The following is a 21,148-nucleotide window of genomic DNA, read 5'->3' on the forward strand; positions in this document are numbered from 1 at the left end:
TCTGTATTGCACAGCAACCATGTTTTTTGATTTTCAAGTGACATATTTTAAAAACGATAATTGTGTATGCCGATGGTGATGCATACAGCGCCATCGGCCAATAGAAAAAATGAAAATGAAATCTTTGAGTTTTACGTCCCACGCTTATGCCGGTTAGGCTAAAGGAGACCGTAATGATGAGTAATGAATGAAATGGTGGAATGAAGAAAGTGGGAGGAAACGGGAGAACCCCCAGGAAACCCACGCACACGGTGTTTATCCACCACAAAGTTCACTTGGCGCAGGCTGGAATCGAACCCGGGACCCAAGCACCAGAGCTGAACGATCTACCACTGAGCCACCGCGGCCCCTCATCGGCCAATAGAGTGAGCATGACAATTAAAATATGAAAAGGGTTATTTTTCTTAACGGGACTTGTTAAGTGGTTAAGTATAGCATTTCGCAATACTTTGAAAAATTAATATCATTAAGGCAAGATTGAGACGATATTGTGAAGAATAAGCTATTTGGTTGAATACAATATTTTCTGTAAACAAAGGGTGAGACGTTAAGGTAGTGGGGCAACTCAACATAATACTATAATAACAATAACAGAAAATTCAACAATAATATAGTAACAATAATAAAAACTAATTGACCAAACAAAACGCTTAGGTGAGTACCCCTTATGAAGAGTTGAAAAGGCACTTTTCTGAAAACAAGAATTTGTAAAATTTGTCCTTACCACCCCTAACGCCTCATATATTAATTATGATATTATCACCTCTTTATTTTCAAATCATGTTTTTCGTTCCCTTCTCTAACTAATCAGCAAACGAACTCTATGGGTTATGAAAGCCGAAGGTTCAAAGTCGCGCTCACAAAAGCTCTCCACTGACTTCTATCTTTAGCCAACTGGACCCAGTTTCTACTTTGTATTCCTATTTCTGAGAGATCCATCTTAATATTGTCCTCTCATCTGCGCCTAGGTCTTTCTAATGGTCGTTTTTTTATTGGTCTTTCAATTAAGAGTTTAAAATTGTTTGTACTTTCCTCCATTTTTGCTACATGGTCTGCCCATATGAGTCTCCCAGATGTGATGACAATAACAATATTTGGTAACGTTCCCTTCTCTTTCAGTCTCAAATCTTGCTTTAAAGCGTAAATGTTTCCTATCTTCACGAATCGTTCTCCTTTTCTTCGTTTTTTCTAACATTCGATAACAGTCATGAGATATTTTTGATATACTAGACTTAGAATTTAGAGCAAAACAAACAAACACACAATTTAATTGAATTAGCTTTCTTTCATGTGAATTGCACTAGAGTTCGCATTACTGAAAATATAAATAATAATAAGATATGATCAAGTTTCTTAGGTTAGATACTAAAATTTCGACAATTGTACGGTTTACAGAGCTGTAGCAAGAAGCTTCGGCGCCGGGGGAGAAGTAGAGTTCGCCCCCGCTACTCTTACCTTACCAAGCTTTTAATTTCTTTCTTTTCTTACATATGAGAGAAGCATCTTTTGTTGTTATGCTATCCTATTTTTTTTTTTTTTTTCAAACTGTTTGTACAGACCATTGCAATAGCGAAGAGCGATCATTATGTACTCTTTTACAAATAAGAGCTGTTTTCAAGAGGTTTATTTTGGACTTTTTTTAAACTTGACAAAACTACCTTTGATTGTACAAAATCTACTTAAACACAAACTAAATACAACTTTCTTACAAAGCTGTCTATAATCTTTGTTATAAATTAATTAGAAATGTTACAGTTTCGGAAGTATATCACTTCCTTCTTCAGACTACTAATCCAACTGAAGTTAAATAATATTACCTTCTATTAATTTATTTTTTATTTCTATTTTTTTTTCTAATAAATTTCTAATTAATTTATAATAAAGATTATAGACAGCCTTGTAAGAAAGATGTATTTAATTTGTGTTTAAGATGGACACAAGGCCTTTTTATCATAAAATCTACTTGGAGAACAGTTACGGAAATTTACAATTATTTACAATCTATCATACTATCGATAAGAAATAAAATTTCATTACATTACAAACTATGTTCTTGTAAAATGTTCGAAATGGATGATAGATTAATTTCCAGTAATATTGCAAACTTTTATAATTTTATTCTGTATGTGACCACACAAATAACATTTTAATTTCGATTCTTTTACGGTAAAAAGTATTCTGTGAAATGTAACGGAAATTCAGAAGGAGCCTTCTTTGTGAATTTCTCAATATTGATCCATGAAGGTGAAGAACATGTTTAACGTTTGTATTTAAAATTTAAAATACAGTTTGGCTACTACATATGTTTGAAATTATAATAAGTCTTAATTTTTCAATGAATGAAAGTTCCGAATTTAAAGTTACATATTAATTAACATATTAAAAATACACTTATGCATATATATATATATATATATATATAAATTAACTTTCTTTAAGTAGTAAGTAAAAGTTTGTTGTCACTCTTATTGAAACGTTTGGGTTGCGAGCAAGAAAATTTTTAACAAATCTATTTCTTTGCAAACCGACAATAATATTGATTTAATAGGGCACCAATATGTTTTCGGGGTGCAGCATCGTTTATTCATTTCTATCTTCTTGCTCGTTAGACGCCCTCTTGTTATCAGCGCCCAGGACGAAGTCCATAGTCGCCCCCCCCCCTCCTAGCTACGGCTCTGACAGTTTATGAAAACAAAATAGAGAAAACTATTAAACATAAGGCTGTTACATCTAAGAGTGTACAATGTAAGGAACTTATATAAGAATTTACTAAACACTAATATTTTAGTAAGGAATGCAACTTAAAGGAGTATTAGTATTCCTACCTGGCTCACTTGAATAAGCGTACCATGCATCGAGAGATCTCTCCACGAATATCTGTTGAGCATCGTTAACATCTGAGAAAGAAAACAAACATATTGAATATCGGACACAAAAATGACAACATACCAATACATATCAATATTCTAGGAAATTCTAGGAAATGAAGTCAAAAAGTAAAGGGATTTTTGAGAGAAGGTACACTCATGTCCAAAATGATTGTCGTATATCTATAATTTGATAACAATGTTGCAGGGCACTTTTAATACTGATATTATGTGTATAATCGGGAAATGTATATTTGTGGTAAATTTCATAGGAAAAGAATTATAAATACGAAAATTAAAATGAGTAAAACATAATATTGCTAAATGGACAAGAAAGTTTTATTTTCGTTTTATTGTTCTTATTTACTGTTATTTTGACATGAAATTTGCCACATACATGTCTTTGCCGATTATACACATACTAACATTATAAGAAATACCGGGCAAATTCCTTATGAAATTATAATCCTACAACAACATATTTATAGACATGCGACATGTCTCCTGTCCCCTCCACATACCATATCAACGATTCCCCTATCACACATTCTGCTAGTCATAACGACCTTGGTGTCATCTTTGATTCAAAACTCACCTTCTCTGACCACATCTCCTCAATACTAAAGAATTCAATGCGCATGTTGGGACTTCTTTATCGATTCACCGAACTACGCACTGTTTCTTCATTAGCAACTTTTTATAAGACTTTAATAGCGCCCAAGATCGAATACTGCTCTCCCATATGGGCCATGGCAGCACCTACACATCTCTCCAGACTTGATTCTGTTCTCAATTTCTTCATCGCTATAGTCCGTTTTCGTGTTCCTGCACTTCGAATATTATCTAAGAAGGAGCTCTTGCGACATCTTAATATTCAGACTCCTGAAGTACGCAGAATTATCTCTGACCTGAAATATCTACATAAAATAGTTAATGGAAGCTTAAGATCGGAAATATTACTTCAGGAACTATCCTTACGTATCCCTTCCCGCATCACCCGGAATACCCACTTATTCCATCTTGCCCGTCCTAGGTTGGCTGTTATACAGAGGTCTCTTTTTTATAGAATACCAAACTGTTATAATCAAGTAACAACTGATGTGGACATTTTTTCGAGCTATCCAGTGTTTGAAAGAGCAATTAAACGAGCTTTGACGGAATAGTTTTACTTTTACACTCTTTTTTTCTATGTTGTTGTTATTGTTGTCTTGTTTTTTTCTTTCTTTTGTTAGCATGTCCCTGTGTAAAATGGCAAAGTTATGCTGTATCTGGGAATTTGTTCAATAAATAAATAAATAAATAAACAATAATTTTGGACATGACTGTACATTTATTCTAAGGATAGAAAACTAAAATATACATTATTTTTCTACATAATCTCCCTGCAATTCAACATACTTTTCTCAATGTTTCACAAGTTTTTTTGATTCCGCCGAATAGAAGAGTTTTTCAGTTGGACCTGTAACCAATTTTGCACATCATCAATGACTAGCTGATGGTTGACGTTTAAATTTCTTAATTTCTGGTGATGATGAGTGTTTCCAAACCTTGCTTGCAGCCTTACTTTTCGGTTCATGATGATGTACCCAAGTTTCATTTACAGTAACAATTTTCTGCAAAGATCCATCTCCCTCGCGATCAAAACGCTCTATCCATTCGTAGATCTTGCTTCGCGATAAACAGTTGTCACCATACTGCGCTTGCATTCGACGAATAATTTTCGTAGGTTTAGTACCTTCCGCAAATAAAAAGCGAATCACTACCCTCATTTCCTCCTTGGTGCAGATCGACAATGAGGCTGCCCTGCTTAACAGTCTGCTACACTCCAACAACTAATGCGTGAATAAGAGTGAAATGTTGCATAGAAGTGTTTAAACGATACTAAATCAGCGCTGGATACTAGCAGTGTTACTAAACCCTAATGCGAGAAATTGCAAAAGTCCCTTTAATTTTTTACTTCCCCTAGTACAACGAACGTCTTAGAGATAGAGTAAAAAATCTTTAGTAATGCTAACATAAATGTAAAGAAATGTAAAAACTGTATTCTCTTACTTTGTATTTGCTTCGCCGCAATCCACACTTCAATCACTTCATTTATAAGAATTTGTATCTGCATGTTCGTGTCTGTAAAATAATAAGAAAACAAATTAACTTAATCTGAATTTATTTCAAGGTCTATTTCTTTATTCTTTGCATCGAAATTTATTACTTCATTTATCAAAAATTTTCAATTTACATATTCTCGTCTGGAAAACACTATAAAAATAAATAAATAAATACCATAAATTTAATCTAAATGTATTTTTGGACTATTTATTTTATTTTTCACATCGAAATTTAAATTAAGTTTGAAAATAAATTATACAAAACCTTTATGAAATATGTTCTGTGATGGTTTAAAAAGCCATCCCAAACCAAAGACCAAAACATTTTGTGTTTACTAATAAATTAATTACGGCTAAATCGAAAAGTAGATTTCTCTAAAAATAAAATCTTCTGGTATTTAATCACCTGATTAAATAAAACAACTAAAATATAGTACTCTTTGTATAAAATTATACTATCTCATTGTTAGGGCCGGCTCTATCATAGATGCAACAAGTACATTTACACGGGCGGCAAAATCTATCATAACTATATTGCTTACAATAAATATTTGTTGTTGGAAACAGACTTCATGATGGTGGCAGTTAAATTTGCTAAGCTGGCATTTTATTTAAGTACTAAATTCATAAATCATGTTTAAGTAGCATTAGTTTAAGGTCACATGGACAGTGCTAAAGTAAATGATCAAACAAATCCAAGTATGAATTGCTTGATTGTTATAAATTACAAGAACTCAAATCTTGAACAGTAGCGAACACCTGTTCCATTTAGTTAGTTATCGAAGTTTTGATATGAAAACTAGTCTTGTCTTTGTCATAAACAAGTTTCTTATCATTCAAGATGGAAACAAGTTTTTAAATATATTTTAACAGATGTATAAGGAAAACCAAGAAATAAAGATATAAGAGCTACTTACACTGGAATTCCAAACTGATATATTGAGATTAAAGCTCGATTCTAAGATTTGTGGTTTCTAAGATTTGTCCTTTCTGGAGAAAGGAGGGCAGCAAATAATGCCACTGTACGACGCGAAAATTGCCTAGGGCGGTCCTTCTCATTGTTTATATCAGAATACGGAACCAAAATCATCTAGCGGAAATTATTGAAATCACATTTTGATTCATTCAAATTGCCTACACAATAATCGCAATTAATTCCTTGTTATTTTCACACCGTTTCTTAACTTTACTAATTCACCTCAGTGCTCATGATATTATATATATAATTAAAAGTATTTTTATATATACACAGATATTTGTTACGCTAACATCAAAACGTACAAAAATTCCATTTGTATATACATGCATATACATTTCTATTAATTTAATTAGAAAACCTCCTCTCCAATTATCCTCTTTATTACAAAAAGAAAAGAAACTTACCCATAAGTCTGAACAATTGAAGCCACAAAATTTCCAACTTTTTAACAAACTGCTCTTTTAGGGCTTGGTTATCTGTAACGAAGAAGTTAGAGATTATACTATAGTAAGATCTCAAAGTCCAGCTTATATCTAAATGACTCTACTGTTTATAGAATGCAAACATACATATTCTAATAATTTTCAAATGTTTCCTCGGGGTGTTTTAAATTTTGAAAAATATTATGAGCAATATATTTGCTGTTTGGAAGCAAATTGGCAAATTTATATTGTTTAAAAAATATGTAGTTGTGATAAAAAAATATTAGATGAAATACGAGGGCTATCCAGAAAGAATAGACGTTTCTAAATAAAAAGAAAAATAACAGAATGAACAAACCAAATTGTATTATATACATTTGAAAGGTACACTCTTAAGCTATTTTCCGACATAATCGCCATGCAAATTAAGGCATTTATCATACCGTGGCACAAGTTTTTCAATGCCGTCACAGTAGAAATATGCCGCCTGCGATTTCAGCCACTGACTTACACCGGCATGCAGTTCCGGCGTCAGTATCAAAGCGTTGTGCGATGTCTTCATCGCTGGAAAGGGATGGTATAGTCACTCGGCGCCAAATTCGGGTTGTATGGTGGGTAATCGAATACCTCCCATCCGAAACCATCCAAGAGCACTCGGGTACGCTTGGCTGTGTGTGGACGTGCGTTGTCATGAAAACTCGGCCTTCACTCATTATTCCATGTTTGTACGTTTCACACAGTTGGCGATGGATTTCAATTAGCTTGTGTTTTTTTGGCAACAGAAACCTAATCACAGAACACACCTCACAAGAGGCGGAATTTTCAATTGCAGTGCATATTGTAACACGTCACAGAGAGTACAATAAGAGGTCACAGTCCTAACGCTACCACAGCTGGATGCGTACTGAGCGTGGCAACGTTCTGACATCAAGATGGTGATTCTAGTCCCGCGACTGCCGCGATAACCCAAACTGGCGTCTAGTATTTTGTTGGCAGCCGTCGAACATATTTTTTTTCTGTAAAATACAATACAGAAATTCCAGAAGCCATGTCATCTATTACTATGTATTTAATAAGTTATTTTGTTATTTACATATTTGTTAAACAATATTTCCGAATACATCTGCGAGACCAATCCTCACTGGAATTGTTAACAATGAAAGAAAGATAATAATTAGAGAGAATCTGGAAGGAAGTGGGCCATGGCATATCTTCGAAGGTACCATCCAACTATTATTCTTGTAAAATTCAGGAAACAGCGTCAAAGAACTTCGTCAGGTTAGCAGGCCAAAGCTTTAGAACCTGAGAACCCCAGTTGTGGAGCAAGGAAGCAAACTTTAAACTTACGCTGCACAATATAAAGGCAAAGAAATGATCTCGGTACAAAAATATAAGCTCGTTAAAAACGATTTCATTATGGATTATTTCCTATCAGTGCAATCTTACCGGATATGATTTGTTTTATTGTTATATTAACCAATGCGATTTATTCTAATAATTCATTGATACATATTTTTTCTTAATTTGTTACTGAAAATCGGGCTGAATACTCAGTTTACATATTTAATGTTTAATTGAACTAAGTGGTGAATCTTAGGAACATTTTGTTTCCAGAAGATTCACATTTGTAATTGTTGGTGTTAATTTGCGAAACAAAGGAACATATGCTATGATCAATAACAAAGTTTCATAGTCAATGAATCTAACACAGTAATCCGAGTAAAATATTAACTATTCAGAAACAATATTTCCGTAACAGACATAATAAATTTGCTGTAATTTTGCCACCAATTTATCAACAACGATTGAACAAAAAAAAAAAAAAAAAAAAAAAAGATATGTACAAATAAAAATGATCTTGTTCGTGGTCGCGTCACAGGAACTACTGAACTCTTTCAAATGAATGTTTAAATCTAGTTAGTACCTACCTAGAACTAAACTTCAATTATATTACCATTTTAAATATAGTAAGCACCTACCTAGAACTACACTTTTATTATATCACCGTTTTAAATATAGTTAGTACCTACCTAGAACTAAACTTCAATTATATTACCATTTTAAATATAGTTAGCACCTACCTAGAACTACAATTTTATTATATCACCGTTTTAAATATAGTTAGTACCTACCTAGAACTAAACTTCAATTATATTACCATTTTAAATATAGTTAGCACCTACCTAGAACTACACTTTTATTATATCACCGTTTTAAATATAGTTAGTACCTACCTAGAACTACACTTTTATTATATCACCGTTTTAAATATAGTTAGTACCTAACTAGAACTAGACTTTTATTATTTCATCGTTTTAAATTGATTTTTAAATATAGTTAGTATCTACCTAGAACTAGACTTTTAATATGTCACCGTTTTGAAAGAATTTTAAATATAGTTAGTACCTACCTAGAATTACACTTTTATTATATCACCGTTTTAAATGAATGTTTAAATATAGTTAGTACCTACCTAAAACTAGACTTTTATTATTTCATCGTTTTAAATTGATTTTTTAAATATAGTTAGTATCTATCTAGAACTAGACTTTTAATGTGTCACCGTTTTGAAAGAATTTTAAATATAGTTAGTACCTACCTAGAATTACACTTTTATTATATCACCGTTTTAAATGAATGTTTAAATATAGTTAGTACCTACCTAAAACTAGACTTTTATTATTTCATCGTTTTAAATTGATTTTTAAATATAATTAGTATCTACCTAGAACTAGACTTTTAATATGTCACCGTTTTGAAAGAATTTTAAATATAGTTAGTACCTCCCTAGAACTAGATTTTTATTGTCATTTTCATTAACATGTTTATCCTGAATGATACTCAAAATTTGTATCAAAAATAAAATATGTCACGAGCTCCTCAAGTTAGGAAGATAAAACTCGGTATATAAACTCATTAAAAATAAATGGATACATGTCCTTTTCGTTTCGAATTTCACCTTTAAAAGGACAATTTCTATAGTTATTTCTATAAATTCAAATCAATGTTGTGTGTTTAACTATTATGTGACAACTGCTGATCCTTTTAAAATGAATTCTTGAACATGGTAAGTACCTATCTCGAAATGGAATTTTATTAGGTCTCTTTCATTAAAATACTTATACTAAGAGGGGAAAAATAGGCTTAAAATATTTCCCAAAAAAATAGGACACCTCATGAACTCCCTAAATTAGCAGATGAAATTCAAAAAAATAAGTCCTTTTTGAAAAGTAAATTGATATATGTCCCAGGGTTTTTGAAAATTCTACTTCCAAGGGGTAAATAGGGACCAATTTTAACAATATTTTAATTTATCAATTTGAAGTCCTAAAATAGTGAAAGTGAGAAAACAGGTTAACCATTTAACACAACTTTTTTTTTAACATAGCATTTATACTGTATGTGTCCTTAGCATAACAATTTCATTGAAGTGCGTATTCTAACAGGGTGAAGCAGGTTTAAATTTTTTGCAAAATATAACTGCTGCAGAACTTGAAGTAACTTTTTGATCATAACACTCAAGTTAAGATGCTTTTTTTATCATTTCGTTTCAAATATGCATCCTTAGATTGGAGAAGAGGGTTCAAATATAACTTTTAAATATTTCTAATAAAGCAAAAAATGAAATTTAGGTAGTATATGCGTAAGTATATGCACGCTATAAAATTACACCGTTTCAATTGTTCACTTTCTCTCGTAATATTTCAAATTTCACTAACTGATTGAAACTACACAGCATGTTTACTTGCATTATAAGTTTGAAAGACAATACTTACTTGGCTCGTTGGGTTGTAAAAGCCATAGTCTAATAAATTTAGTGATGTACCTCCTATGGGCCTCCGCACTCTCTGAAATAGAAAAAAAAATACTCTGAAAGGTCTGATTTCAGAAGACTACAGCACAACTACTTAAAATGAGTTTCATTCCTAAAATTCTTAGTTATATAATATTTGTCGAGTACATCAGAACAGTTCTATCATCTCAGTATTCCTAGGTCAATGTTTTCTAAGTCTTCCTATTTCTCTAACTCTGGTACAATGGTAGATTGTCAAAATTTCTATTTTACTATTGAAAATAAAATAGATAGAGGAAAAACAGATTCAGAAGCATGCAAGACGAATGTTGTAATCACTCTGCGCATTTAATTATTACCTTTATTTATTTATTATTTGAAGACACAGATATATCATACCTTAACATCCCCATATACATTTTTTTTAAATCAAACTGTTTCAATGTTTCTCTTGCCCTTCTTCAGTGTGTATCATTCTGTTGCGCTGCTGAACTAATGACATGATGGAGGGATTTCTGAAAATCCCACAACTTGAATAAAATACCTTTTGAAATGGAAACCTGTACATTTTGATTCCATTCATTCAGATTTCCAGTTTTTCCAGAATAAAAAATTCTTTCATCATGTCATAAGTTTAGCACTGCGGCGCAACAAATTCATACCAAACTACGGGAGAGGGAAGCTTAGGAATAATTTGTTTTTAAAATTTTAAAACATAGATGCCAATGTAAGATATCCTCGCATTTTCACATATTAAATACGCATCCTTTAACAGCCATCAGGGAGTTGATTTGTTTTCATTTACGTTACTAGCAACAACATGTATGACGGTATCTACAATTTGAAGTAACATTCGAACTAATACCAGTTCGCCTGATGCTCTCTCACCGTGAACCGATCCAGAGATCTAATGCATCAAGGACATAGGCAGTCTTGGGTAGTAACGTAACGGAAGTAACGCGTTACTTGTAACCCGTTCGTTTTAAGTAATGTTTCCTAGTGATGCGTTACATCTTTCCAAAGTAACTATAACGGTAACGCGTTCCAAAATTTTAAGTAACGTATCTAGTTTGCGTTACTCTTTTTGTGTTGCATCTCGAATAAGTAACTACAATTTTATTGCATTCAATATATGTTACGAAAATTTTAGAAAACCGAGTTATGGACTAAATCCAAATGGTATAATTTACACTGATCTGCCTCCTTTGGCTTCAAGTAATAAATAAGAGTTAAATTGTAACCAAAGCTAAGGCCGAAACCGAGGATTGACTATTTAACATTGTTGATATTGACTTTATAAAATAATTCTGAAGTCAACCCTGTTTTTATATTTTTACTCCAAACACCTTTATTTGAACTTTATGTAGCTATTTTCTGATTTAGAATTTGTCGTCTTTCAAGGCTTGAAAAGTTATTCCCGTCACTAATGAGTTTATGGCTAAAATTAATGGTCCTTCATTATTTCTTTTAGCAAACCTCTATTATGCACTACTGTCAATTACCCAATTCGCTGGGCTAAAATAAGAACAGTTAGTAATATATTCCGTTATTCGGTCACTTTTTACTCTTACTAAAGCGCTCCCTGGTATCGATCATTTTCCAATCATTTTAATATCTCTCTCCCTCCTCTTCCCCCAAGTTCTGGGGCTGAATTTGGATTTAAACGGCAACGGAAGTGTCACTGTTCCTCTCACCAACCACGAAAACTATGGATTCGGCACTAATATCTATCATCATTTATATTCTTTTATATATATATATATATATATCCCTTTCTCAAGTTGCTGGACTGAATTTGGATTTGAACGGCATCGGAAGTGCCACTGTTCATCTCACTGACCCCCAAACATTATGGATTCGACACTATTATTGGTCATTTCGGATCATTTATATATATATATATATATATATATATATATATATATATATATATATATCCCCCTCCGCTAAGTTGCATCGTCAAAGTGAAATCACAAAACCATCGCGTGTTCAAACTTCATCTACATTAAAAATTTGATCTAGATTGGTTGGGTACTTTAAGAGTTATAAAGTCATAAACATAATAAGTTTCATTTTCATTTATATAGATGGATACAAACTTCTATTACTTTCCTTAACAGATTTTTTAAAATTCAGACTCGAAATTTGATGGTCAATAGTTCAAGAACCAAAAATTCCCACTTGACCAAGTTTAAAATTTCGACAGATCTTACCAAGTTCAATATCATGTTTAATATCAACTATCACGTTGTACAGTCATTGGTATTTCTAGTTATTGGTAATCCAATTTGAGGTTTAGTCAAATTAGTCCCAACCCAGAATTTGATGCCCAATATCTCGAGAATCAAAGAGCTGCAGATCATAATATTTCATATTCTTACTAAACTCGTAAAGATCATGTCAAATTTGGGCAACATCGGATGAGTTTTATAGAGCACGTGAAATATATACTACCCCAGCAATTGACTTTTTAATTATTTTATTTTATTTTATTTTATTTTATTTTTTTTTTTTTGAAAGAAAATCAAATGAACGACGAAAGAGTAACATTTTGAAAATTTTCTGTAATTGTAAAATGAGACATCTTTCAAAAAGGTTTTCAAGCGTTCGTTGTGGTCATGAAATACAAGATTTTGATACCAAAGCTACGCCGTCAACCATTTACTTTTTCAACCATTAAAAAAAATGTAAAATAAAAAGTTTTAGAAAATTATGATTTAAAGAGGCGAAACTATGAAAAGAACATATATTCAATATCTTCATCCTCTAGGCACTCGAGTATTTGATTCTGAAATAAAAAACTTTATCGTCAATACTTTTGAACGTATTATGTTACCAAGTGATGTATTATGTTACAAACACAACGAAAATACAAGAAATTCTTTATTTTGTTATAATGTCTACACTAATTTTTCTAGTGTATAAAACGAAAAAGTCAGTTATGAGATCCTTACTAGTAAGATATTTCACTAACTTTTATATACACCATATATATTACCTGGCTTGAACGCTACAAGCATCCATAATTTATTCAATTTGTCAGTGAATATTTTTCTTGCTTCCAGTTTATCTGAAAAAGAAATTTGCTGTTATATTGTTGTATATTACATTAATGTTATTCATTTCTTTAACTTTAAAGGTTGTTCTTCATTCACCAATACATTTTTTGTGTACAGAAACATTAGATCTTCGAGAACACGGAAAGTTTATAAAATTATGTAATATATCTCATTTTATTCAACGTGATAATCATACGCGTGTCCATCACATGACAGAGATAATTTTCTAAATGATTTTCTGGCAAAAGAAAGTTGATATACCATCTATTATTTAAAAACTATTCTACCTATCTAATTTCAGTTTCTAAATTCGAAATTGAAGAGTAGAACAGCAATATTTTACTCTTATATTTTCAACATGTTACATATTCTGTACATTACATATATTGTTTAGAAAATCTTGAAGTATATGGAGATTGAATTAAAATATAGACATCAAGTTATTACAGTATTGTATCCACTTCTCTTTAGTAGATGGTAACTTACCGTCACAACTCCGAGAACACCAGCCAAGCTGCGCCCAGCACCCCATCTTCTAAATAGTTGACTTAGAACCAAACTAACAACAAAGAGTATCTAAAAACTATAGAACTGTCTAAGCCGAGCCGGTCATCCAGATATAGTGACTCACGGGAGGAATAAACCCAAAATAATAACACCAGAGTTCGGGAATAAGCAATTGCAAGTTGGTCCACTGGCTGCTAACTAACTAACTAACTCTATGGCCTATGGAACCCGGAGGTTCAATGCCGCGTTCACAAAAGCTCTCCACTGACTTCTATCCTTAGCCAATTGGATCCAGTTTCTTCTTTATATTCCAGTTTCTGAGAGATCCATCTAAATATTGTCCTCCCATCTGCGCCTAGGTCTTCCAATTGGTCGTTTTTCTATTAGTCTTCCAGTAATAATGTTTGGTAAACGGTATAAATTGTTCAGTTCCTTGCTATGCAGTTGCAACCATTCCCCTTCCCCGTCCCTCTTGGATCCGAATATTTGCTCAGGATTTTATTTCCAACTATTTTCAGTCTTTGTTATTCCCTCAGAGTAAGCGACCGTGTTTCGCCACCATACAATGCAACAGCCATAGTTATCGTTTTATATATTTTGAGGTTCAAATTCTTCGACCGAATTCGCGAAGATAAAAGAATTTGAATTGAATAATAGTACGAATTCCATGATTTCAGTCGACATTTAATTTCTTTCTGGACGTGGTTTTGTTCAGTTAAGGTTGACATTTGAAAGTATCCATTTTATCGAATGTAATACTTGATATTTAAAGTACCTATAATTTGCAGCATTACGATTACACCGAACTTCCATGTATTTAGTTTTCTCTGCATTTACTTTTAAACCCATGTCCTTGTAGTGTTTAATAAAACCTCTGTATTTTTTTCTACTGTCCTCATATCAATCCCTATCATATTTATATCATCAGCATAGTCCATAACATGGTAAGTGCCATTAAGCTTTTGGCCCTGGCAGCCATCTTTAATTTCTTTATAACACATTCCAGAACAATAATAGCGACAACGCATATGCTTGTTTCAAGCCATTCTCGATGTGAAAGCTCGTAGACAAATATTTCCCTACTCAGACTTTACTTTCGGTTTCATATGCTGCCAATATTACAGATCATTTTCACAGCACAACAGTAAATCTTCAAAATTAATTAATTCATGGCGTCTTTCGAAGAGTAGCCACTCCAGAGTATTTTCACTATTTTTCTATCAGAAGACCTAAAACAAAACATACTAGTACCATATTCAAATATGTTCTTTACATAGTGATTAGTTCATTTAAGAATCCAAAAGTTGAACTCATGCCAGCATTGAATGTTCACTTCTTTCCACTCAGTTGATATCATATCACCATGATCGAAATTCTTCTCTTATACAATAGAATTTTATGTTTGAAAAGACAAACGTTTGAGTATTTTTAAGTGGCATATGTATTTTTTAAATAATTGCTGATTCAAGTTTTGCAGTATGATTCTGAAAATCCAAGTTTCTTTGTGTCTAATGGCATTACGTGTTCTGGGCTTTATTCTTCCAAAATGCCTTTGATGACAATCAAAGATGTGATATTTAGTATAGCTTGTTACTTGTTCTTGTCTGTACTGAGTTACGATGTTGACTGTAAACACTAGTACACTGAGGTGTCGCTGCACTGCAGTACACTAAATTATCTCCATGATATAAACATTAAGACATTTTTCGATGTAAAAATTTCAAGAAAAGTGAAGAATACTCAACAAACGCAGACACATTAATTCGAAACAGTAGACTAGAAAAGATCATAGATGTTTCGAAAATTAAAGCGATTATATCAACATATAGGCCAAGCATACAAGTGTTTAAACTCACAAGGTATAATCAACAAGTGCGGTGAATGAAATTGCACAGTGCCATCTAATGATGTTGTATCCACTTCAACTAGTAAGCCCGGTAGCCTAAACCTTTGGTGCAGTCAGTGTCGAGGTTGAACGAGTTGTGACATGTTAGTTGGCTTCCAGATGCAGAAGAGTGAGGACGTGTTAAGAGTATCTGTCGTGCGCCAACATTAAGTTTTGTTCTAAGCTGCAGAAAAGTACCAAAGAAGCTTACGAAATCTCAAAATCAGGGTATGATGATGAAGCAGTGGCATTGAAGACTGTTTGCGAGATATATGAGCGATTCAAAAGCTACAAGAATTCGATTGAAAACGAGCAATGATCGGGACGTCCTTCGACGTCAAAGACAGATGGCACAAAGTAGCACAACTGATTTCTTCAAACAGGCGAATGACTATTCGAGAGCATTCCGAAGAACTCAACATTTCGTATGGGTCCGTGAAAAGCATTTTAACCGTCGATTAAGTGGTCAAATGGCTTCCTACTTCAACACGAAAACGCACCGTGACACACCTTGCTTTCGATCCTCGAGCTTTTGGCCGAAAAAGTATTCCTATCTGTCCACATTCACTGTGCTCTCCAGATATAGTACTATGTGACTTCTAGCTTTTTTCAAAAATTAAAACCGTGCTTGAATGAAAACGTTTTGACACTATTCCTGATATTGAGAGGGCCACGACAGTGCAGCTGAATGCCCTTCCAAAAGAAGCCTTTCAGATATGTTTTCAGTCGTGAGTTCAACGTTGAGGTAAGTGCATTGCTAGCCAAAAACAGTACTTTAAAGGAGATTAAATCAAACTCCATGTAAGCTTATTACTTTATTTCTAATAAAATTATTCACTGTATTTTTTGATCGCACCTCGCATATAATTGATCATTTATATAATCACACACCAAGCTATCAGTAAATAGTCAATACTGAGGATATACTTTATACATGACCAATTATCAGAAGCTTTAAAAAGTTTATGAATGTGAAGAATTTATTAGTAATTGAATATAGTCATAGTTTATAATTACCATTATTAAGATAGATATCGTACGAGCTACATGTAGAATTGAGAATTAAGCCTCTTGAAATGATTAATTCTTACTGAAAATATAAATATTTATTACCTGGATAAGATCTAGTGGCCACCCACGCAGAAACCATCTTTTTAAGAAACACTCTGTGAGCTCCAATATTTGTATCTAAAATTCAATCAATTAAAAAAGCTAATTAGAATATAACTCTTAATATGTTTCATATAAAATAAATATAAGCAAATGAGGAACGACTATAAATAGTATAAAGTTAAAATAGCAAAGAACTCATTTCAAAGAAACTGTAATTCAATCATGTACTATTTTTGTTTATTTTTGTATTTGTATAAATTAAAAGCCAAAACTTCAATAACAACCAGTTGAGAATGCTCCAAGAACACTGCCAGACTGAACATAAAAAGAATTAATGTTTCTTATAAACTTCTACAGGCTTTATACAAATTGTTCTATGTACCTTATTTTTATACTCATTAAACAATTCTTGTAATATATCTATCCATTTATAATTTCCTTGAGTATTGAATTTTTTACATGTGTTTTGTTTAAGAGTTCTGTTAAGACGTTCTATGATATGTGTTTTACGAAGACACATGCTCAAAATGGAGGGTTCAAAATTGAAAAATTCGCAAAATATCATCTCTCTATGACTTACGGCTCCCGAGATATGGCTTCTTAAATTTCCCGAAATCCGAACTTTTTTGGCCAATATCTGGGTAATGGTGGCTGGTTGGCCGGTAGTCACCGGTTACTGTTTGGTACCAAAATGTTCACCATCCCCTTAGGTATTGATCAGCACTAATATGATCTCTCTATGAGTTGTGGTTCCGGAGAAACGGCTCTTTAAATCTCTCGAAAGCAGAACTTTTTTGGCCAATATCTCGGGAACGGTAAGAGTGACGTGAAAAATTCCATCACTTCTTTGAAATAGTTTTTGGTGCTCTATCGAATGGAGGACTCGACATTGAAAAATTCACAAATAACACACACACACACACACACACACACACACACACACACACACACACACACACACACACACACACACACACACACACACACACACACACACACACATACACACAAACACACACACACACACACAGACATAGAGAATTCAGTAACGAACTTTTTAAATTCGTTGAAAATGAGGATCAGCAGAAAAGTGAGATTGTTTCGTATATTAATTTTAAAACTTCAGGGCATTGATTTGATTTTACTATCATCATCTTTACTCAAATAATAATAATAATAATAATAATAATAATAAACAATAAGAATATATTTTATGTTCTGAAGGTATATTAACTTACCTAATTTTCCGATAGCAGTTTCATTTCCCAAAAGTTCCAGTGCGATAAACAGATACATTTCAGCTGACTCTGCATACGAAGAAAGAAACAAAAAGTTGAAATTTGTATTAATTACATATAAATTTTAGGTATCAACCACTTTTTTTTTTTTTTTTACGCTTAAGATTACTAACTTATTCACACTATTGTTTTTATTTCGTGCTTACTAAGCTATGCATTCGTTAACATCAGTACTTTTCTTTTACGAGAATTAAGTTGATGTAGGTTTCTGCCTAGAATCAAATAGAAATGTTCTTTCTTTTCTTTTCCTTTCTTTCATTTGATATAAGGACTCACCTAATTTATGATATGGTATTTATTAACACCCTGTATGTCCTTCCATTTGAATAGTGAAAGGTTGTTGATTTCTGCTATTTTTATGAGAGATTCCTCCTTGATGATAAATGTTTCTTCCTTGGTTTTCATTGAAATTTATTTTACATTGCAGTGGAGACTTTTGGAAAGCATTATTTATTATCAGTGGAATATGTTATTTATGAGCAATTTCCTAACTTCTATTCTTCTTCGTTCAATCAGCATTTTCAATTGGGCACTATCAAACGGAATCTCATGTTACACTTTTAAAGACTCCCTACCTCCAGTTACAGCGTTTGTTGATGTATCTCAGTTTTCCTATAATTGACAAAGTAGCTACACGCAGTTGGGTAGGGGCCGCGGTGGCTCAGTGGTAGAACGTTCACATCTGGTACGTGGGGTTTTTGATTCAATCTCAGCTCGCGTAAAGTGGACATTGTAGTAGACAAACACTGTGTACATGGATTTTCTCGGGTTTCTCCCATTTTCTTCCACTTTATTCATTGTACCATTTCATTCATTTTCTCATCATCACCGTCTCCTTTAACCTAACTGGCATAACTGTGGAACGTAAAACTGAAAGATTCCATTTTCATTTTTATTTAGTTCCGACGTAAATGACTGGCGAAACATAGATTCCATTTCCATTTTTATTTAGTTGAAAAACAAATTCTTGCATGTGCTATAGATCCGACGTAAATCACTGGCGAAGCAAATGTGCTTGTTTCTTACTTTATATCCCGGCTATGAAAATCTATTTTATTGATATAGATATAGAGTGCGAGCTGTAATAATAGTCAATACAGACAAATAAACATATACTAAAAAGCTTCATTCTCACTACAAAGGCCCAGAAGAATAAGTAACACTTTCGAGGAGCACGCTCCTCTTCAGCTTACTTACATCTCAAAAGGTTAAAGATAAAAACATGCGGGAAGATAGAAACGATAAAGAATGATACACAGTAAATATACATGTAACATCAAAAACTAAACTTTGCGAAATTACTACACAAGAAATAAATTAAATACTTTAGTTTTTGACGTGAAGAGTATATCTACTTCGAACCCCTTTTAACTTTTCATCTTCTCACATGTTTCTATAACCTTTTTTAGGCGTAAGTAATCTAAAGAAGAGGAATTTGTTCCTCAAAAATGTTACTTAATGTTTGGGATCTTTGCGGTAAGAATAAAGCTATTTATTTGATTTGTATTTGCAATTTTTTATTTTATCCAATAACTGGTTATTATGTTTTTTATTATTTATTTATTTGAGCCTAACCTCTCATAATTATTTTCCGGGGTTAACGGAGACAGTGACGACGATAATGTACGAAATAAAGGAATGAAGAAACGAAGAAGTTGCAGAACTTCAAGAAATCCCAAGCACACGGTGATTATCTACTACAAACTCCACTTTGCAACCAGGGACCATACCAACCAAAGATTAGCGCTCTACCACTGAGCAACCGCAACTCCTATATTCTGCCTACTATATCTGAAAATTTAGTTATATTTTAATATAAGTAGACAACCTTACAGTGAATTTCAAGATCGTACATCCATGATTGTGAAAATTGCAATATCAAGAAATACTTAACATACAAAGAGTGAAAATTTATTGACTGGACCAGGAGTAGAACCCGAGATGCCCAGTATACAATGCCGATGCGTTAACCACTACCCTACCAAGTCCGCTTCCCAGAACAGCCTAAAACTCTCTTACTCCTGTAGTCGGTGCTCTCCACTCAAACCACATGGCTTGTACCACAGCCTAGCATTAATATATCAACAAATCCACTTTACTTTTTAGTGGGTTTTTAATTATAAAGGATGAGAGATTGAAAATGAAATGAAGTGAAATTTTTGAGTTTTACGTCCCACGATTATGCCGGTTAGGCTAAAGGAGACGATGCTAATGAGAAATGAGTGAAATGGTGGAATAAAGAAAGTGGGAGGAAACGGGAGAACCCCGAGAAAACCCACGAACACGGTGTTTGTCCACCACAAAGTCCACACGGCGCGAGCTGGGATCGAACCAGGGACCCCAAGCACCGGAGGTGAACGCTCTACCACTGAGCCACCGTGCCCCCAGGATAGGGGATTGAGTATCATAGAAGACGAAACTCTTAATCTAAAGTAGGGTAAATAATATTTTAACTCACCATATTGTGCTTTTCATGCTACTGATTCTGCTTGATGGTTGAAAGCATGTGAATTAAAATAATTTTTAAAAAGCAGTGAGAAAGAATTTCTTTACCGGCGAAACTTTTCAGTTCAAATGTTTTGAAAATTTTGTTAGTTCATCCAATATTATTATTCAAGCTTTTCTTCTATCGTGTTCAGATATTACAAATAAACTTACTGGACATGATTTGGAAGAAAGAAGAAACTAATAGAACGTGAACGACTTACATTAACGCAATAACAGTTTCAGAATAGAATAAGAACTCAAAATGCTAGTATTAGTCAATTGTATTGCGAAATTTTGTAAGGGAAGATCAATACTATTGCTCAAGCTGGCACCAAAAATTGAGGATATTTCTCTGCAGAAACGATATTTAACATTTTCCAAATTGTTCTTTAAGAGTGTATACCTTACGAAACATCATTGTGAACTCTTGTACACCTCAAGGCTTTTGGGATATATATAAAAAATATCAGAAAATGACAATTTATTAAACATTTAAGTATTCAAAATACAGGGTGTTTCAAAATGAATATCAGGGGTTTTAGGATTTTGCAGTATTTATTACAATTAACTTAGAATTATAAATAATACATCAAATGAAAAAGCAGCTCAAACAGTTTTTGCTACAAATGTTCA

General features: G+C 32.9%; 1 protein-coding gene across 1 annotated transcript in view; it reads right to left on the reverse strand.

Annotated features, from left to right (window-relative positions):
- The window catches only part of LOC145692677 (uncharacterized), a 1,521,027-nt gene that overhangs the window by 1,417,284 nt on the left and 82,595 nt on the right, over positions 1–21,148 (reverse strand). Inside the window, exons 12-18 of the mRNA XM_081768059.1 lie at positions 17,969–18,037; positions 16,731–16,805; positions 13,165–13,236; positions 10,150–10,221; positions 6,356–6,427; positions 4,920–4,991; positions 2,826–2,897 (exon numbers count right to left, since the gene is read on the reverse strand). Coding sequence (XP_081624185.1) covers positions 2,826–2,897; positions 4,920–4,991; positions 6,356–6,427; positions 10,150–10,221; positions 13,165–13,236; positions 16,731–16,805; positions 17,969–18,037 — 504 coding nt within the window. The remainder of the gene's footprint in view (positions 1–2,825; positions 2,898–4,919; positions 4,992–6,355; positions 6,428–10,149; positions 10,222–13,164; positions 13,237–16,730; positions 16,806–17,968; positions 18,038–21,148) is intronic.

Source organism: Thermobia domestica, chromosome 8 (genome assembly GCF_964235325.1).
Source record: "Thermobia domestica chromosome 8, izTheDome1.hap1.1, whole genome shotgun sequence".
Lineage (NCBI taxonomy): Eukaryota > Metazoa > Arthropoda > Insecta > Zygentoma > Lepismatidae > Thermobia > Thermobia domestica.